Source organism: Strix aluco, chromosome 5, assembly GCF_031877795.1.
Source record: "Strix aluco isolate bStrAlu1 chromosome 5, bStrAlu1.hap1, whole genome shotgun sequence".
NCBI classification, from domain to species: Eukaryota; Metazoa; Chordata; class Aves; order Strigiformes; family Strigidae; genus Strix; species Strix aluco.
The window spans coordinates 50,742,240-50,760,581 of NC_133935.1; the positions used below are offsets into that span (position 1 = coordinate 50,742,240).

General features: G+C 38.5%; 1 protein-coding gene across 6 annotated transcripts in view; it reads right to left on the reverse strand.

Annotated features, from left to right (window-relative positions):
* TBC1D30 (TBC1 domain family member 30) overlaps nucleotides 1-18,342 on the reverse strand; it is a 57,523-nt gene that overhangs the window by 11,484 nt on the left and 27,697 nt on the right. For all 6 annotated transcript variants that reach the window (XM_074827326.1, XM_074827321.1, XM_074827322.1 and 3 more), the window contains 7 exons: nucleotides 14,062-14,123; nucleotides 13,600-13,665; nucleotides 10,281-10,406; nucleotides 8,986-9,171; nucleotides 5,303-5,471; nucleotides 3,699-3,867; nucleotides 649-754 (listed from right to left, as the gene is read on the reverse strand). In XM_074827326.1, the coding sequence (XP_074683427.1) occupies nucleotides 649-754; nucleotides 3,699-3,867; nucleotides 5,303-5,471; nucleotides 8,986-9,171; nucleotides 10,281-10,346 (696 nt within the window). In that variant the 5' untranslated portion in view covers nucleotides 10,347-10,406; nucleotides 13,600-13,665; nucleotides 14,062-14,123. The remainder of the gene's footprint in view (nucleotides 1-648; nucleotides 755-3,698; nucleotides 3,868-5,302; nucleotides 5,472-8,985; nucleotides 9,172-10,280; nucleotides 10,407-13,599; nucleotides 13,666-14,061; nucleotides 14,124-18,342) is intronic.

Here is an 18,342-nt window from a genome sequence, read left to right on the forward strand (position 1 = left end):
AAGAAGTGTAAGTGTGAATCAATAAAATTGTATCTGCAATACTAAACGCCCTTTCCTTTCCCAGAACAGTGAGGGTCTTTGTTCTCACACAATGACGTATGCTTTGAGAATTCAGGGACTGCAATTATCTACAAATGTCTTTGTTTATAGTTCACTGACGACTGTTCATGTTTGGTTTTTTTTTTTTAAATCATGAAGGATGGTTTTTTTTCCCCTTCTCACATAATAAACTCGTCTCCCACAGTGTCTGCAGAATGAAAAGGACACAATGTAATAATAACTGACCAAAACATAAAAATAAAACAAAAGAACACCCTCAAAATTATGACTACTAGAAGATTCTACATCTTACTTGTGTAAAACCAACTGGGAATTGTATCACAACAAACTTTCAGCTGTCAATATACAACCAATTTTTATCAAATAGAGCCTAGTGATTCTCTATACTTAATGTAAAAGATAAGAATTTTAGCTTTAACTGCAGGTCACCTATTTGTTTCACTGGCATTCTAGTTCAACTCAGTTATCTTAAACTTTTATTCTTGGAAGAGTTTAGGTTTCTGCAGTATTTGAACTGTAATTTGTTAGAAATCAGCACCTGAAGGATGCACACAAAACATAAACAATAATTATATCACAATTACTCACCTGCATGAGTTCATTGCTGTCAATCAGACTGTCTTCCAGCATCTCCTGGGTCAGCTTCCCCATGGTACTGTAAAACTCATCTGCAGTTTCACAACACTCTATTTGCCTACATCAAAATACATATTGGTTTTTCATTTTACTTTTACATATGATTATACACCTCCAAACCAGAACTGAACTTTCTGTCATCATAAAATATGCCGTTTCTTTTAGTCACTTTAATTCTTAAGTTTATTGCAATCCTCTCTACGCTTCCAAATAACAAAACTGTGCACATCACACTGGAAAGGCTGGTGCAGTAAAGGAATGTACTGAGCACGGTTTAATGTCCTGACTCCTCATGATAAAGGATTCATGCATGTCCAGATAGGTTATTCCCTCTGCCCCTTTCACTTCTACATGAGAATCAATAAATCCTGCCTCCTACTAGCACAAGGGAGCTTTCCATCAGCTCAAAAAGGGAGCATAAAGATTTCTTGACTGCCTCATCACCCATTCTTCACTATGCACCAAATGGATGAATTCGGTGGTTGAACTTTTTGTCAGATGGGAACATACTCGCTGGCCAGAAAACATTCCAGTGGAGTAAATTAAGTATAGCTATATTTGTATTCAGAAGAGCTGAGTTCACATAAAGTAGAATGAAGGAAAATTCACTGATATCCTGAATATTTGTGAATTAGAGATGCAGACATTTTTGTTTGTCTTTGGGGTTCTGTTTTGATGATGTGGGGGTTTTTTTGTTTGGGGGTTGGGGGGGGGGAAATCGGTTGAGTTTTTTGGTGGTTTTTTCCACACTTTAAATTTCTAAAACCACAGAATCACCCACAGAGTGTCAGCTACAGGAAGAGAAATGTGAGTAATCTGCTTTTCTGAGTTGCTGTTCTACATACATTAGGGCTAGCCACTAGACATCCTCTCCCCTCGGGTGAAAAATCTGTTTTACTTCCATCCCAAACAAGTGCATTCCTGGCTACTTATTGTATCCTCCCCTGTAAAATACAGCTGCTGGAATGATCAGAAAAGTACACTGTCTTTTTTCTTAAGGATGAGAAGAGGAAGCTTCCCTTGATCTTCAGTGTCTATAGGGAACAACTACTGAACTATGAAATTCCTACTGAAATCTTAACATAGTTTAACTAAAAGAATGATTAAGTAGTTAAAAAAAAAAAAAAAGGAGAAACAATGGGTGTGTAGCCTATTATCACAAACTTACCACTTACCTTCCTTGACACCTTCAGTCTCTCATGACATCCATACACTGCTTTCTCTACTGCACCATTTTTAACCCTCTCACTCCTTCAGTCTCCCTCAAAATGGAAGTATAATTGAACCACCCACATTTTAGCATAAGCACTTCTCACCCCACCTTCATGACTAGAAAGATAGTCTTGAGAAGTATGAAGATCATGAGACTATGATCAGTGTTTCAGACCCCACTTCTTTAAATCCCTCCTGTTCTATTTCTAGCAGAGAAGAGGAACAAAATCACAATCTTCTCCCAGCAAAAACATTGTGCCCAATCTTTTACTTCCTCATCTCATTTGACATCATTAATCACAAACTTACTGCATATCAATTCTTGTTCAGTTTTAGCGACTCACTGTCTTCTGGATCTCTGGTCATCCCACCAGTGTCTCTTTCTATTAATTGCCCTCAGATCTGCCAGACATCCTCCTATTCCCCACAAACAACAGTTACAAGGTGTGCAGCATGATCAGCTTATTCTTTTGGACATATTCTTATAGATGTCTTTATTCTGTTCCTTCCAATTTTTATAAAACATGCTTCCTTTTTGCTTTAAGTTTTATGGTAAAATCTTCAAAGCAATGACTTACTTTTAATCATGTTATGAGTTGGAACATTCATAATTACAGCTTTTAAGTGCACAGAGATCGACTGCAACAGGACCTTATCTAAAGGTATGGTAACAAAGTAATAAAGCACGATGGGACTACATATAGCTTAATCCTAATGCAAATGATTCATGCAAGTTTCATTCATGAACTGAACAAATAAAGCTCTTGGGAAATTATTATTCTAATTATTATTCTTCAGATTAAAAATTAAATATGCTAAACAAAGTCTCTTACAACGCTACTGGCCTTCAGTGCTAATTTATTCAGACAGAAAAAAGAAATTAAACCTCCAAGGAGAGAGCTGAACATAAATCCCAGTGGTTCAATCTCAGAGAAAAAAGGAAGGTGAGTGTTGATAGGCACCACAAAAAAAATTTGATGCAGCTGCTGACGCTGGCTGAAAAAAGGTTCCAGCTGAACTAACATCTGCTTGACCTGTCAGAGCTCACACCTCCCACTGAAGTCAGTGACAAAACTCATTTCTCCACCAGCACTGTACAATCTTTGGAATGCAAATATTTGCTATGACAACAGAGGAGTTTAGAAGAACTAACCACCTCTTGTCTTTTGTCCTATGTGGTGAGTTTCCAAGGCCATAAAGGACTATAATAGAAACTTGGCTAGAACATGCTTAAAAGCAGAGAATTTCAGGAAAATTTGTTTGCAGGCCTTAACAGAAAAGAACCATGTAGCACTAAATCATTCTCTTAGTAGCACTGAATTCTTTTCGTAGGTATAGCCAATGGGCTCAAATCCTTAAGTCCTCTTAAGTGAAGATAGGGGAATTAACATCCCCCTAGCTTCAGATACCCAACTAAATTAGCTAGTCACCCTCAAGTCTCTCTGCATGTCTTTCCACAGAGTATTACCAGCTCCCTCAGAGCTGTAACAATCTAGAAAAGTCCAACCAACCTTTTAGCATAGCATGAAGACTATACACAGACAACACAAACAAATGGAGACATTTCCTGCAGCAAGGGTCAATTAACTGTCATGCCCATTCTGACACAATGTTAGAAGCACATGTTTTTGGGGAAGCCATAGAGGCACTTCATGCAGCTTTTTCAAAGCAGAATCATTCTCCTGAAAGATCACATCTTGTTTAGAATTGAGAACACACTCTTCAAAACAACATAAGTTACACATATTGCTCATACTGAAAAGAAAAATCAGATAAAAATAACCACTTACTCTCCTAACTTTGCCCAGATAGCCAAAGCTACTCTCAGTATAATTTCAGAGCCTTCAAAGAATACTGAATCCCAAATCTTCAAAACTGTATGGTTAGGCAGGCAAGTAGCAAAGAGGGTCAGAAACCACTGCATTGTGAAGACATTTGTAAGTGGGGGTTCATAGCCTCCTGAAATAAAAAAAAAATAAAAATCCTTAAAGTAATTGTAATTTCCTATTATTTTAGAAGGAGTATTAATAGCATACTGAAATCCAACAGACACTCTAGTACCTCTGTTATTGCTCAAAACTTACTTAGCCAGCAGCTGTCCAAAGATAAGCTGAGAAAAAGAGCGATGGAGAAATGACATACTTAATCACCTTTCATTCTGCTGCACTGCAAAAAGCTCTAAGCAGCAGCATTGGTTTGGGACTGTAAACCTTGGAAAACACCACCAGTTTTTTCTTCCTTAAATCAGAAAGATCTTTCCCCAAAGCCATGAGCTAAAAGCTTTTATTAAAAAACATCAAAAAAAACCCCAAAATGCTGTGTTTCTTTAGAAACTAATGGTGTAAGAAGTCTTTATCTACATGAAGGTGAAGGTGACTGTTTCTGTAAAGTCTCATCTATTGTTTAATATCCTGATGCACTGCCAGCTTAGCAGAAGCGACTAACACATTCAGTTTTCCTTTCAGCTTATTAAGTTTCAAACAAGATTAGTACTTCAGCCTGAAACTCTGAAGTTTTACTTTCTTGTTATGCTCAGAGAACACTTTGTGCATCCTAGTATCAACTGATGCACTAAAGGCCATGACCAAAGAGGCTGCTGCCTGTGAAAACACTTTCAAACAGCAAATACTTTCTTGATACCCCTTCTTTGTTTTCATACAGTTTGGGAAGAGTCACAGTTAATTTACATGGAACAAGGTAGCAGGTAGCAGGTCTTTTCTAAGATGGAACTCAGGGTGCACTTAGCTTCCAGACTTCGAAAAAATCCACCCTCCCCAAAACACTCCCAAATAAAAGATCTGTATCTCATTTAAAAAAAAAAAAAAAAAAAAAGAGTAAGTCTGGAAGGAATGCTATACCAGAAAAAAAATTCAAGTGCAAAGCCAGTTTTCAGGTAATAACCCAAGAAGTACTTCTGAGTTTTGCACATGTGTATTGCTAAGCATGCAGGTGAAGAAATACTGACCAGCCACCACTGGCTTTCACATTTTAACTCTTCCCAGAACAGCTATGTAAGCTAGCAACTACAAGGAGCAATGGCAGCACAGGTATCTTCAGCTACGGGAAGAAACAACCTTTTCAAGGTAGCCCTTGTACTAAGCTGTGTGTTACAGTGGTTGTCACCCCATACATTTTATATCCTTCTCAACACGATTCCATTTGCAGTTAGTGGTGGGACCACATTATTTCCCCTTTATTTTTCCCCCCCCGAGAGCACCACCTATTTATGTTAAGGTTATCAGTAACGGAAACTGTCATCTTTCACCTTAAAAATTTAAAATACATATTTGAAGCAATAAACTCATGTAAACACTTAAAAGACTGTATTTTTAGACCAGTGCTCAGGTGAAACAATAGCAAAAAGGAATTTAGTAGCATTTTCTGTTGAACCTACCTCCACTTTCCCTGTTAGCAGCTCTTTGCAGGGTGTCTAAGTGCTGGGACAGTTCAGGAAGCTTCATTCGTAAGAGATCTCGGAAAACAGCCATATCCACTGAGAGAGCACGGAGATTATTGACAAAATAGCTATCAGGAAGCACCTTATCAATTAGATAAATCATGATCTGTGGGAAAAATGAAATATTACCATGTAGAACTTACAGAGCCAGTTATTTTCTAGGAATAACAGGAAAAAAAAAAAAAGAATCTTAAAGTTCTCTGTTCACTAAAGAGTGGCTTGGAGCAAGTGGCAACACACGCCTCTGGTATCTCCATCTACACGCGGAGAACACATTCTCATTTTAAGCATCCACAGGTACTCTAGGTATCCATAAGCAATCAAGGTGCAAAGGTTTGTTGAAGCTGTCCAGAATTTATGAACCATTAATGACCGAAAAAAATCAATGTCACAGTAAGCTATGTCCAAATTGGAAGCATTACTCAAACTGACGGCAACTTTTGGCACTTCTGATGCTGTACATGTTTATGAGATTCTCCACTGTTGGAAAGTTCCACTGTCCCTTCTCTGGTTGTTAACTGTCACAACTAGAAGACTAATCTTCCAAATCATCTTTTTTCCCTTCTCCAAAATGCAAGATACTGTTCCTTAAAAAACATTCTCTGCATATTTTACTGTGATGTGTTACCGTGTGCTGCACTTCTTCTCGTCACTGTAAAAGGTGCTAAATTAAGCAGCATGAGACATTTTAAACAGATATCTGTTTCAAGTGAGATAGCTCAACTACATGGGTGGTAATGTATTAACTGGATACTGTCCAGTGACATACTGAACAAATGCATCAAAGAAATATGCAGAAGTTGATGTATATCATCAGCCCAACAGAAGATACTGACCTTCACTTCATGATCTTTTACAATCTCTATGGCCACTCTACAAACCGTACCCAGAGAGCCTGCACACGGTCATCCCATCTGCTTCATCTCTCCATTACTCCTTTGTTAAAATTTCAAACAAGTATCCTTATCACGTTTCATACAACTTCTAATGCTTGAGGAGCATGGCACCTTCAAACACAGGAGATAATCCTCCTTCCAATCCCCCTCTTTTCGTAAGATGCCCTCAAAAATAGCTTGGCAGACACTGGACTTCTAAGAGCACCACCTTACACCATCTCACAGCTTCCTTTTCTCTCCCAGCAGCTTGTGACCGCATACTACCACTTGTCCTTGCAAGATTTTTTCGGGCAATAACAGTCTTCTCCATGTTTTAAAGCATGTAGATCAGTAGTCAATACACTCAAATCAATAGCTTTTACACATTTTTGGCGGTGGGTTTTTTGTTTTTGTTAAGTTTTAAGGATTGAAAGGAAATAAGTGATCAACAAATAAGCTGGAATTTCATATCTTATCAATACATTCCCTAACTGCTGAATACTGGGACAACTCATTGTCTTTTAAAAATATGCTTTATTTTCTTCAGATATATTTCAACCAATGGAAGAATAATTTAATATAGCAACATCAACTTACAACTATGTTGTGTTTTCATTAATTTCTTATGTCATAAGCCATTTTATAAATGCTTTTGCTCCCTTCCCACTGAGTAGTATTAGTTTAGAAATCTCAGATATATGAGAGCATAGGAAAGAATAGAAATCTTTTTGCAACACTGAAGTCCATTCTATTTCACTGACATGTGAATTGTTTTGAAATGCTTTTTTTAAAAAAAAGCAGCTTCATGTATTTACCAGTTTGCAATAGATACTTTCTTCATGACACATCTCTATATATTTATTTTTATTATTTGACTTTGTAGTATTTCCCCACAATAATGTGCAGGAAAAAATTGGTTTTTAAGTTTCAGTATCTATGAGACTTTTATGCATACTCTGATAGCTTCTACATATGCAAGCTGTGATTTTCTTCCTTACCATAACTTCAGTAGGCTAACTTGGAGGTGTCATCAGAGATTAACTTAAACATGCTTATCTTAACTAGTGAAGACTGCAGCATCCCTGGCTGGGCATTCACTGAAGCTACCACATTGGATCCTGTGCTGTTAAAGCCCCTTGGTGTCAGTAGTACCAGTTGTTTCCGAGCCCCTGGGAGACACTTCCCAGTTTTTGTTTATAACTTCCTTCCCAGAAAGGGGACCTGACTGGTGAGCCCCAAGAATCCCCTTGCTCCCTTAAGTCCTAGACTCTGCAACAATCCGAACATGTTTTCCCCATAGCTCAAATCCTGAGGGCAGGTTTTACAGGCAACAGCCTCTGCAGCTGTTCCGAAGTCACTCGTCACTTGCTTTAGATGGCACAGTGACTACAACAAGGAAAGAGCCACATGCTAACCTCCAATTCCTTTCCCCCACGCCCTGCCTCATTCCTTCTTTTTTTCCCTTTCCCTTTTCCCCTCTCTCTTCTGGGGAAATTCCAACCCTGCAAAGCCCACACACTAAGCTCAGAAAAGAAACTACTTCATTTTCCATGCTTATTTTTGCCTGATAAAGCCCATTTTGGTGCTAACAGCCTTCAGTGCTTTACCTCCCCAGGCAGTCTGGTGCCATTCCATCGTCTCCTTAGCACAAGGAGCCTGACACCACTCACAGTAGAAGACAATCCAATAATATAAGGATGCATACAGTTCTTATAACCAATTTGGACTTCATAAACCTTGGGCAACCGTATTTCCTATATTATCATAGTGTGTTTCAGAAGCTTCTGGACAGTGTAAGATATATATCTTATATATAACACATAAAATGTGACAAATTATAGTTAAAAATACTGAGGAAATTTTTAGCAAGAATTATTGAAAGGAAATTTTACTTTCTGATATAAAGTAGATATATGATGGGATTTTCTTCCTACTACAGGCAGCTCTCTAGAATGAAGTATTAAATACCAGCTAGCTGGACTCTACTAGCACAAGCTTTATATTTTAGGAGCTCTGAGTGGATCTAAATACTTACCATATTTCAATAATTGTCTAAGGCAAAACAAACAGCTCAATATCTCAAGAGTCACAGTCATGTTTGCTAATCTGACCGCGACTCATACATATGAGCAAGCTTGCTTAAGGGAATATGCACGAGATCTCGGCAAACTTTAAACAACATCCTGTAATAAACTGTGTTTCCATTTTCTGACATACTATAAATTTCATGAAGCTTTCTTTTAATTAGAAAAGGTCTAAAAAGATAAAACACTGTACAACTAATGTAGCCCAGGAAGTAGCTTCAAAGTGATTTACTTTCATTTTAAATATTTATTTTGTGTTTTCCTAGAATTTGCTTTAAAATGCAGCAGATTTATTAACTGCCTCGCATGCTACTGCCACACAGGAGGTTGATAATGGAATCTGAAGGTTTCAGCTACCTATGGTGTTTGGAAGCAGATCTGAGATCACAGGATAAGCTATTCTAGTCAGTAGCAGTGTTCCCATTTATTTTTATTACGGCCAAACCCTCATTTGTTTCTGTTAGAAAAAAAAAAATTAACAGTGGTAACATTCAAACTGTTCATTTGAGCTCAGACAGGATAACAAACAATCCATAGATATAAATTGGTTAACTCCTTTGAGTCCTGCTCGTTTTGGCTGTCTACAAAATTCACACACTGGTTTATTCTAAAGTTCACTAACTAAAAGCAATCATCAGCACTGAAAAAATATTTTACTCACTTTCAGGGCATCCCCTTCGTTGCCCTCCATTACTTCCAGAATAAGTGCAGCTAGTATGTTAAATCCTTGACAATAGCCAACAGATTTATTCCACCTGGCATAAGCCAGCAAAACGCGTTTTAATACCACTCGATCTTGCTCTGCCTCCTGGCCGCAGTAAGAACTGCAACCAGTTCGGTGAAGGTCCTTTACAAGGGAAAAAAAAAATTATTTAAAAAAAAAAAAAAGAGACAAGAACAGACAGAAAAGATGTGTATTTTCCTTCCCCCTTTAGTTTTCCCGCCTGTCCCAGTTTTCCTTCCACCTCCATCCTCCCAATACATATTCCCAAAATTGATGACAATGTTTCTTTTTTAATCTGTAAACCTTTAGCTTACTGAAGAGAAATAGGTTTAGCAAGCTCTTAAGTAAACAAGTCACCTAAAAGATGTTCATATGAAGCTGTCACAGAAGATATTAACAGATATCTAGGTTTCAAAGAGGCAAGACATAACAGCTGCTTAATTGAACAAAAAACAGCAAGTGTTTTTATTGATGTATAAACAAACTACTAAGCAATTAAGTTTTCAAAACATAAAAAACCAGAAAGTGTCCTTGAGATTTAAACAATTTGTAAGTGAAAGGTAAGATGTGCCACAAATTAGTATCTATAAGCTTAAACTACCAAGTGCAGATGACAACTGTAATAAACAGGAACACAAAGCATTTTGCTCCCCATACTCTAGTTAAGATGACTATTGAACACAATCCTTCCTAAATAGAGTAATACCTCCTAAATAGGTAAACAGACTAATATTAAAGTCACCACAACAATACAAATCTATTAAGCTCTTCCCTAAAACTGCCCACTGTTTAAATATTAAATGTTAATTAGCTGAAAAATATACATAGACAAAGGTGTTTTACTACTGTAAAATAACTGAAAAATGCTCAATTGGTGTATTATAAAACATACTTTCTTAATCCCAGCAAACATTTGTGTTTATTTATAGATAAGAGGGAAAAAAACCTCACGTTCTTCTCCATTAAACTCCAGTATTTCTTTTCAAATAAAAAAGTAGAAATTGAGAAAAAAAAATCAGTAGTAGCAATTTTTTTCCCAGCTAATACTAACCATACCAGTGCACGAGGACCAGAGATGCTAAAGAAACAATTTCAGTGAGCTAAAGAGAATTAAGATGTAATTTTTGCCAAAGCAGTTTCAGAGAACAAAATAAATCCAAATTCCATCTATTGAAAAAAATTTTCAACTTTTCATTCAAAAATTAAAATAAAGTAACAAATTAACTGTCTACCTTTACTATCTGGATGCCCATAGAGTCATCATCAGGATTACTTCTTTCATTGAATGTGAAACGCATGGTTTTATCCCAGTCAATGGCTATACTGTGTAAGTACTGATCAGCCAGCGTCAGCCAAACCTGGAAATACACAAAGGAGCTCAACGAAATGAATTATTTCTCAGATAAAACATAAACAATTTTGATATATAGTTAGATGAACCTCATCAGCTTCACCCATATGCGATCTACTGCTAGACTTGAAATAGGACTATATCTAAAACTATTTTTGCACAATTAAAGTAACACCTTGCTCCCCAAAACAGAAAGGAAGGAAACAGTTAGCATTAAGTGTCCAGATCTGTGAACTGCTTAGAAAGATGCAAGTTCGTTGTCAGAAACTGAATCTACAGGCGTCCTTCAAGATGAAAGCACATTCTCCTACAAGGACCCTCTTCTAACTCAGCTCTTCTAACTTCATAACCAGCAAGGCGTTTTATAAAAAGGTAACACTGCTGCAGGCTTTCCTCAAATTCAACCATGGATCCATCTCCTGGAAACCCCACAAAAGAAATCTAGTGGTGCTTCTCTTTACCAGAAGTCTCTTCTGATCAACTTTGCAGAAAAAAAGAGCATCTAACATTACCTATTTGGGATTGATCTGAAAGTATCATCTGGATCAGAGTAACTTACCCTTTACAAGAGGGCTTCCTAAACTGTTGGTGCTACAGGGAGTTCTGAAAACAAATATTTTGACTATTTTTAAAGCCTAATAATTACCACTCCAGATTTACGCATGTGTACCTAAGACAAAGGCTGGACCTTTATTAAACATTTGAAGAATTCCTGAACCATGAAAGACACATGACAGATCATACAAAGACAACAAGTAACAATAAAGGATCTTTCTCTTCAGGAAACTGAAAGAAATCATGAAAGCAAATTGGTCGAGTTTTATGTCAGTCGTTAACTCACTCAAGTGAGAAAAGCAGTTCAGACACTTCCCCCAGATTTAAACACTTAAGATAGTTGCATGATGATGAATTTATAGACAGCTCCCAGAATCTCATGTTTTCTGCATTTGAATGTCCCTTCCCACACTTCTGCAAAGCCACCCATGCAGAGGAATGCCGCAGTTCTGCCTCCCAGCAGTCCTTGGCACTGCTGTCATCCTACTGGTGTTGTTTGACTAGATTCTTTTCCTCTGCCAGCCCCAGAAAACAAATGTCACATGCCACAGCAATAATGCAGATGTCACCCTGCTCCTTCTTCTGCCAGCAAAGGAGGCAATCAGCATGCTGCCAACACAAAATGCTTCCTTTATTTTGGTATCAATCTTAAAATCATTGTGAAACCAGGGAATGGCAGTGAAAAAAAACACATCCCTTCTTTGGTTCGCATCATGTGGTCACATGTGAGGAAACAGAAATGGGCAGAATGAAAAGGAAAAGACAGAGATCAGAGTTGGATGATGTGGCAGAGTGTACCCTCAGCAAGTCTTCTGATGACACAAAACTGGGAGGAGTGGCTGGTAAGCCCAAGGGCACCTTGACAGGCTGGAGAAATGGGCTCACAAGAACCTCATGAAGTTCAACAAGAAGAAATGCAAATCCCGCACCTGGGAAGGAACAACCCCAGGCACCAGTATATGCTGGGGACCATCGAGTTATAAAGAAGCTTTTCAGAGGAGCTGGGGGCCTGGTGGACACTAAGTTGACCGTGAGCCAGCAATGTGCCCTTGTGGCAAAGGCGGTCAACAGCCTCTTGGGCTGCATCAAGCAGAGCACCGCCAGCAGGTCGAGGGAGGTGATCCTTTCCCTCTGCTCAGCACCGGTGAGACACATCTGGAGTGCTGGGTCCAGTCCTGGGCTCCCCAGTACAAGAGAGATACAGGCCTACTGAAGAGAGTCCAGCAAGGGGACACTAAGAGGATTAAGGGACTGGAGTATCTCTCCTATGAGGAAAGACTGGGAGAGCTAGGACTGTTCAGCCTGAAGAAGAGAAGGCTCGTGGGGATCTTATCAATTTATATAAATACCTGAAGGGAGGGTAAAAAGAGAATGGAGCCAGTCTCTTTTCAATGGTGCCGAGTGACAGGACCAGAGACAATGGGCACCACCTGAAACACAGGAGTTTCTATCCAAACATCAGGAAACATTTTTTTTTACTGTGAGGGTTACTGAGCACTGACACAGGTTGCTCAGCGAGGTTGAGGAGTCTCTTTCCTTGGAGATATCCAAAAGCCACCTGTACACAGTCCTGGGCAACCAGCTGTAGGTGGCCCTGCTTGGGCAGGGGTGTTGGACCAGATGACCTCCAGAGGTCCCTTCCAATCTCAGCCATTCTGTGATTCTATGACCTCTGCCACTCATGTACTACAGAAAATTCTCCAAGAGACTTACTGCAGTGTGGGAAAGGAACGTTTCAGGAAAGAGAAAAGGCTGTTAGATGGATATAATGATTCACTGGAGTTGTAGATTAAAAATAAAATCATAGCAGTGCTAGAAAAACAATGCCACTGTAAGTCTTCTATTTCCTTACCCCTGATCTGTAAAAAGGAACAGTTTGGTTTGGAAAGAGAGCAAAAAGAAAACAGGAAAAGGAAATTAATCTGATGCATCAGAAATATATGTATCTACATATATTTTATAAAGCTTTAAAAATACTCTTTATATTAAAATTACATTTCTAAAGCTGAACTTGTGTGACAGTTTTATAGAAAAGATGAATACAGATGCCTTTTTTTTAGGCTAGGGAACTTCAAATGTTGTTGAAGAAAACAATAAAGTTTAGCAAAATCCCACTGAACTCTTTCCTACAACACCAACTCAGTGCAATTTCCCATTAATGGCGCACTCTACCATTCTACATCACTCTTGACTCTGGACTTCCCTGATTTAGGCAATTTGTCTTTCCCCCATCAAATGTTTCTATGAGCATTCTTGTCAGCACTAGCATCTATCAACTTCACCCTCACAAGTATGACAGCCTACACTGGAGATGTGTTCTCCTTTCAGCTGATCGTCAGCTGCAGAGGCAGCTTCACCAATGCAATTCCTTGAGTCTGACAGAATGAAGCAATAACATCTGCACCAGAATAAGTTACCTAAGCCTCAAGGATAAAGAGCCTGACTATTGAAAATACCATCTCTACCTGTCTCCAGCTGCCCTATGAGGTCATCACTGAAGAATGTAAACTAGGAAAAATCCCCAGTACAACTTAAACTTAAAACTTCCAAACGTTTGCTAAAAACCACTGATAATATTGATGTCATTCACCTCTCCTGAAAAACTCATAGGCAATATGTCCCACAAAACGTACAGGTCTACTTACTTTTCTCCGCCATTCTTTCGGTATGCCTGTCGGCAATCTGGCCACTGCTTTGAGTGCATCATGCCACTAAAAGCAAAAGCATCCAAAAAGGTATAAAATCCACCATTAGTTTAATGCAACAGTATAGCAACATTTACAACACTGCAGACACGCACATTCGTTTCATTTTACTGCATACATCTGAGAGTTTAACTGCTTAACTCACTCACAGGGAAAAGATAGATTATTTACTTAAAGATATAACAAAAATATAATATTCTAGAACATAAAGACTTATAGATATCCGAGTAAAAAATGAAAGCCTATTGCATTTTTCAAATACTAATGGAACAGCTTTTGATGCAATATTTCAAATAATATGATGACTTTAGGATGACAGATGCACTTTTGAACTGGAGCAAGTATCCGAATTGAAGAGAACACAGTCCTTCATAAACTCAAGAGAAAAATGAATCAAATTACCTGCTGAAAACCATTTTGACCTAAAGATGGTTCAAGAGTGAATTTCAATTTTGTATCAACCCCTAGAAACAAAAAGGAAAAAAAAATAAAAAATCATGGCCATTATTTTCATTTAGCTCAGAAGGAAAAACAAACCAAAACACAATTGAAATAAAACCACAAGATTTCAGCTACATGTTTTAACAACTACATTTCAATCTGTTTCTGTGAATTCCTGTCTTCACAGTGGATTCAAGGCACATGTTAAGAAGTACACGGACAAAAGGTTTTTAAAATGCAGTAATACCCTCTTTAATGATGTAGTTCAGCACAACTGACTTCACTAAAAATCATGTAGTACACTATTCTACAAACTGTACTCGTACACTGCAAACTATGATATGCATCCACAGAAAAAAATACAGTTTCCTTCCACCTATTTCAGCTTCTGGACATTTAATCACTCAAAACTCATTTCTAAGTTTGGGATGCTAAAATTATTTTATTGCTCAGAATATCAAATTTTTTATAACTTCTCAGCACATAAAGCACATTTGGTCAGTATTCTCACTTAGGCTTAGATTTTATTTTGGCTATTATGAGCAAATTCTTTTATTTGTTATAAAACACGCCTGCTAATAGTCTATGAAATACAGTATTACATAAAATACTAGGATCTCAAGTTTGGCCTACACTAGATCGTGATTGTGGCGCTGGAGTATTCCATAGCACGAAGAACACTAACACCTTTCATTGGCTTTATATCCCACAGGTTCAATGTGCAGCTCTTTGGTCCTTCAAACGCCGCTGTCCAGAGCTCAAGTGCTGAACACGGCGTCCCACCACATCCCCCCCTCAAGTCTTCTGGCATAAAGCCTTTCTTTGTTTTTCCTCAGTAATTTAATACAATGGATATTTAAAATTATGTCAGGCATAGCTTCTTGTCTTTCTAGAATATCAAGCCAAACATTTTTAATATATATTTTAATAGCCGTATAAAAAAAAAAAAAAACAAAACCAAACCAGACTTTAATGCTGCAAGGTTTTAAGTATGTAAAATCCATGCTAATCAACTCACCAGTAATACTCAGTGCTTTGGAGGACTAAGCCTGCAAGTCTGACAGAAACCCAGACTGTAGTGGCATTTGCTAGTTATGGAATGTAAAATGCCTTTCAGCATTTGCATACTGACATGGTGATAAGTAATTTAAAGCCTTATTGCCTGATCAATATGTATTTAGACACAAAGCCTTCCCCTTCAAGGTGTGGGTTTTTTTCCTCTGGTGGGGGAGAGGGAAGAGAAGGAAAGAAAATTCACACAAAATCCAGTTTTGTTCAGAATTTTAGCACTTTAGAATTGTATTACTGTGACCTGGGGATTGGTGCTTTCATTTCCCTGCTTCAGATTTAGAAAGACATGCTTGTCAGATCTAGAAAAATAAAAGCTTCAAACCATAATAGGTCTTGGAAAAACATTAAAGGATTAACAGTTATTCCTGGAAGTAACTGTTTATTAGTATTCTTCCCCATAACGCCACTGGCACTCAGCAGGGACTCCTAATAGGTAAAACTCTTCATAATAATTCAAAGCAACATAACAATGCCAGTAACCTACTAAGATAATTGTATCACGCTTGCTGTAAATGTGAAAAAGTGAGTCTCATTCCCAAGCAACCTAGTGCTAAGTACTGGAAAACCGTCATACATACAAGAAAATAGTATGACCAAGAATCCCTTTTGTTATGGCAAGAGATGTTGACATGTTATCTAACACTGCCTTGTAGCAAAAAAGCAATAGTGTGCCAAAATAATCGTGAATTCATTTCCAGCTTGGCAGCCAAATATTAATCACTTCACAGTTTTCTAAGGCTTAAAGATCCCAGTAACAACTTCTCTCTTTGTCTTATAAGCTTCCTAAGAAAGACGCAGAGACAGCCAAGTCTGCAAAAGATCAAGCACAGTAAGATACAACCAAAAAGTAAAGCAAAATGTATCTATCAGCTACATGAACATCATGACCAGGGAGCTCACACAGGGGCCCAGATAGCTGTCTCTCTTGATTAAATGAGACTGAAAGGAGACCCTTGAACCTCCATCTACAAAAGTTTACTAAATCATGGCAGACAATTAAGACAGGTGTGAAAATTACTAGAAGTGAGAATAATGTGGTAACACTGGACTACACGGCACACTGTCTTCAGTATGGCGAGGAACCTCTCGGTCAGGCCATACACTGTAACCTCTTGTGGAAGCCATGGAGACTCTGTCCCCTTATTTGTTCCCAGTTAGAAATATTACGAAAATCAAGCTACGTGATGGTTTTGTGACAGGGGAGGGGAAGAGCCGTGGGGAGTGATCTACAGACCATACAGGAATGGTTCCTCACTTCTATCCATTTTAAAGAATTTACATTTCCTAAAACCAAAAAAAACTATTACAATCTTGTTCAATAAAAATACAGCAAGTAAGCAAGTAAATAAAAGCTGTAACACAATTAGTACAGAGAGTGCAAAGAAAGGCTATACCCACCCAGGAACTTCCCAGGGCATCTGCAGGAAGGCAACCAGCAAGCTGGGAGCAGCATCTCATTGCCTGTTACTTATTTCTGGCACAAGAACCATCCTGCTATGTGCAGTTTCTGCACTCTTCACTGAATTTGCCCTTGGACTTTAGAGCTTTAAAGAAATTAATGCCTATCCTGATTCCAACCTCTCTTGGTTTCCCAAACCTTCCTACCTCCATTGTTCCACTTTCCCTAACAAATCTCCCACCCCACATACTAATTTTTTTCTGCGCTCAGTCCTGTCATTTTCATCCTGTCCACTTTTGCCTGCATCATTACCAGCCTTTCCCCAGGGCCTTCTTCCACATACAGTCTTTTCTCCCTTACACTTCCATCATCTGCTACATCTTACCAGCAACTCCTTTCAATTCTGCATTCAGTTGCCTTCTCCCCACAAACTAACTTAGATTCCCCAACAGCTTCTTCCCCCCTCAGCACCCCACACCCATCCAACCCTACCGCAGACCTTCTGCACTGGTTTTCACAGGATTTTTCCCCTTTTTGTCAATCCTCCATCTCTGGGCCACATTCCTCTCCATTATGTAAACTCTTTGCAGAAAAGACGCATTGGGACCTTATGGGAACTCCTCTTCCCTGCTCCTCTGCATGGACAACCTGGCAGAAATGTACCATATACGCAGCAATAGTTCCTACTCGCGGGGACTGTACGCGCTGTCAGTACAACTCAGCCCTTTTACATCAAGCCAGGCAGGCTATAGCACCATTTGACATAATTAAGTATCATCTCCAGTTCATATACTTTCAACTGATGCTTCATTCCTAAAAAGGGTATTAACTCGTGTAAGCAGGAATGTGTTGGGAACACATATGAATTATTAACTTCACAAATAGAAGCACACACAAAGGTACATATGTTCAGCACCAGTCAAATTTCTGAAGGGTAAGGGAATGTCATAATAGGGCCTCGTTCAATCCCCTTGCAACCAGCTCACCAGAAACCACTGCAGAAAAGATATTTTAAAAAGAAAATGAAAACAAAAGAAAAAGAAAGACCCACAAAACCCAGTCCCATTAGCTCTTCCATGTAAAATACACAATGACTCCTGACAATGAAAGGCTGTAAGAGGGAAGATTATACCCCTAGGATTTCCAAACCCTAGCAGTCTTACACTGCATGACCAAAATGTAGCACAAGACCACATAAAGAACCACAAGAGGGGAGAAAAATGTTGTGGTCAGCCAAGTACCTGGGTGAAGGAATCAAATCCCCACTCTTCAGCAACATTAAACAAAAGGATGGGGCAAAGTCTAGGATTTTTTCAGAAATACTAAAACAGAAAAAGCATGGGAAGATGATCTGTTCTGATGCATGTATGTAAGCTATAAAGCCATAGCTTCAAACTTACAAAGCACATCACTGTAGGTTCTTGGCTGTACTTAAAAGCAGCTGCTGAAACTTCTCCCATGGAAGGCAAATAAATATTTTACCAAAAACAAACGAGAAAAAAGGCCTAAAGGAGCTTTCTGTGCAATGTGAGTCCAAGCTTGGGGAAAAAAGTGGCAATGTAAACTACCACTTTATTGCTGCTTATCGATTCAGGAAGATTCTTAGCCTTGCCTTGTAATTTATCTCTAAATGTAGATTTTCATCTGCAAAATGAGAGATAAAAGTAACATTCTGAGTAACTCCGCATGAAATCGCTTTTATCAGGAGCCAGAGCTCACTGGGATCTACCAAAGCACATCTAAAACCTGCAGTCTGCAGAAACTTCTCAATA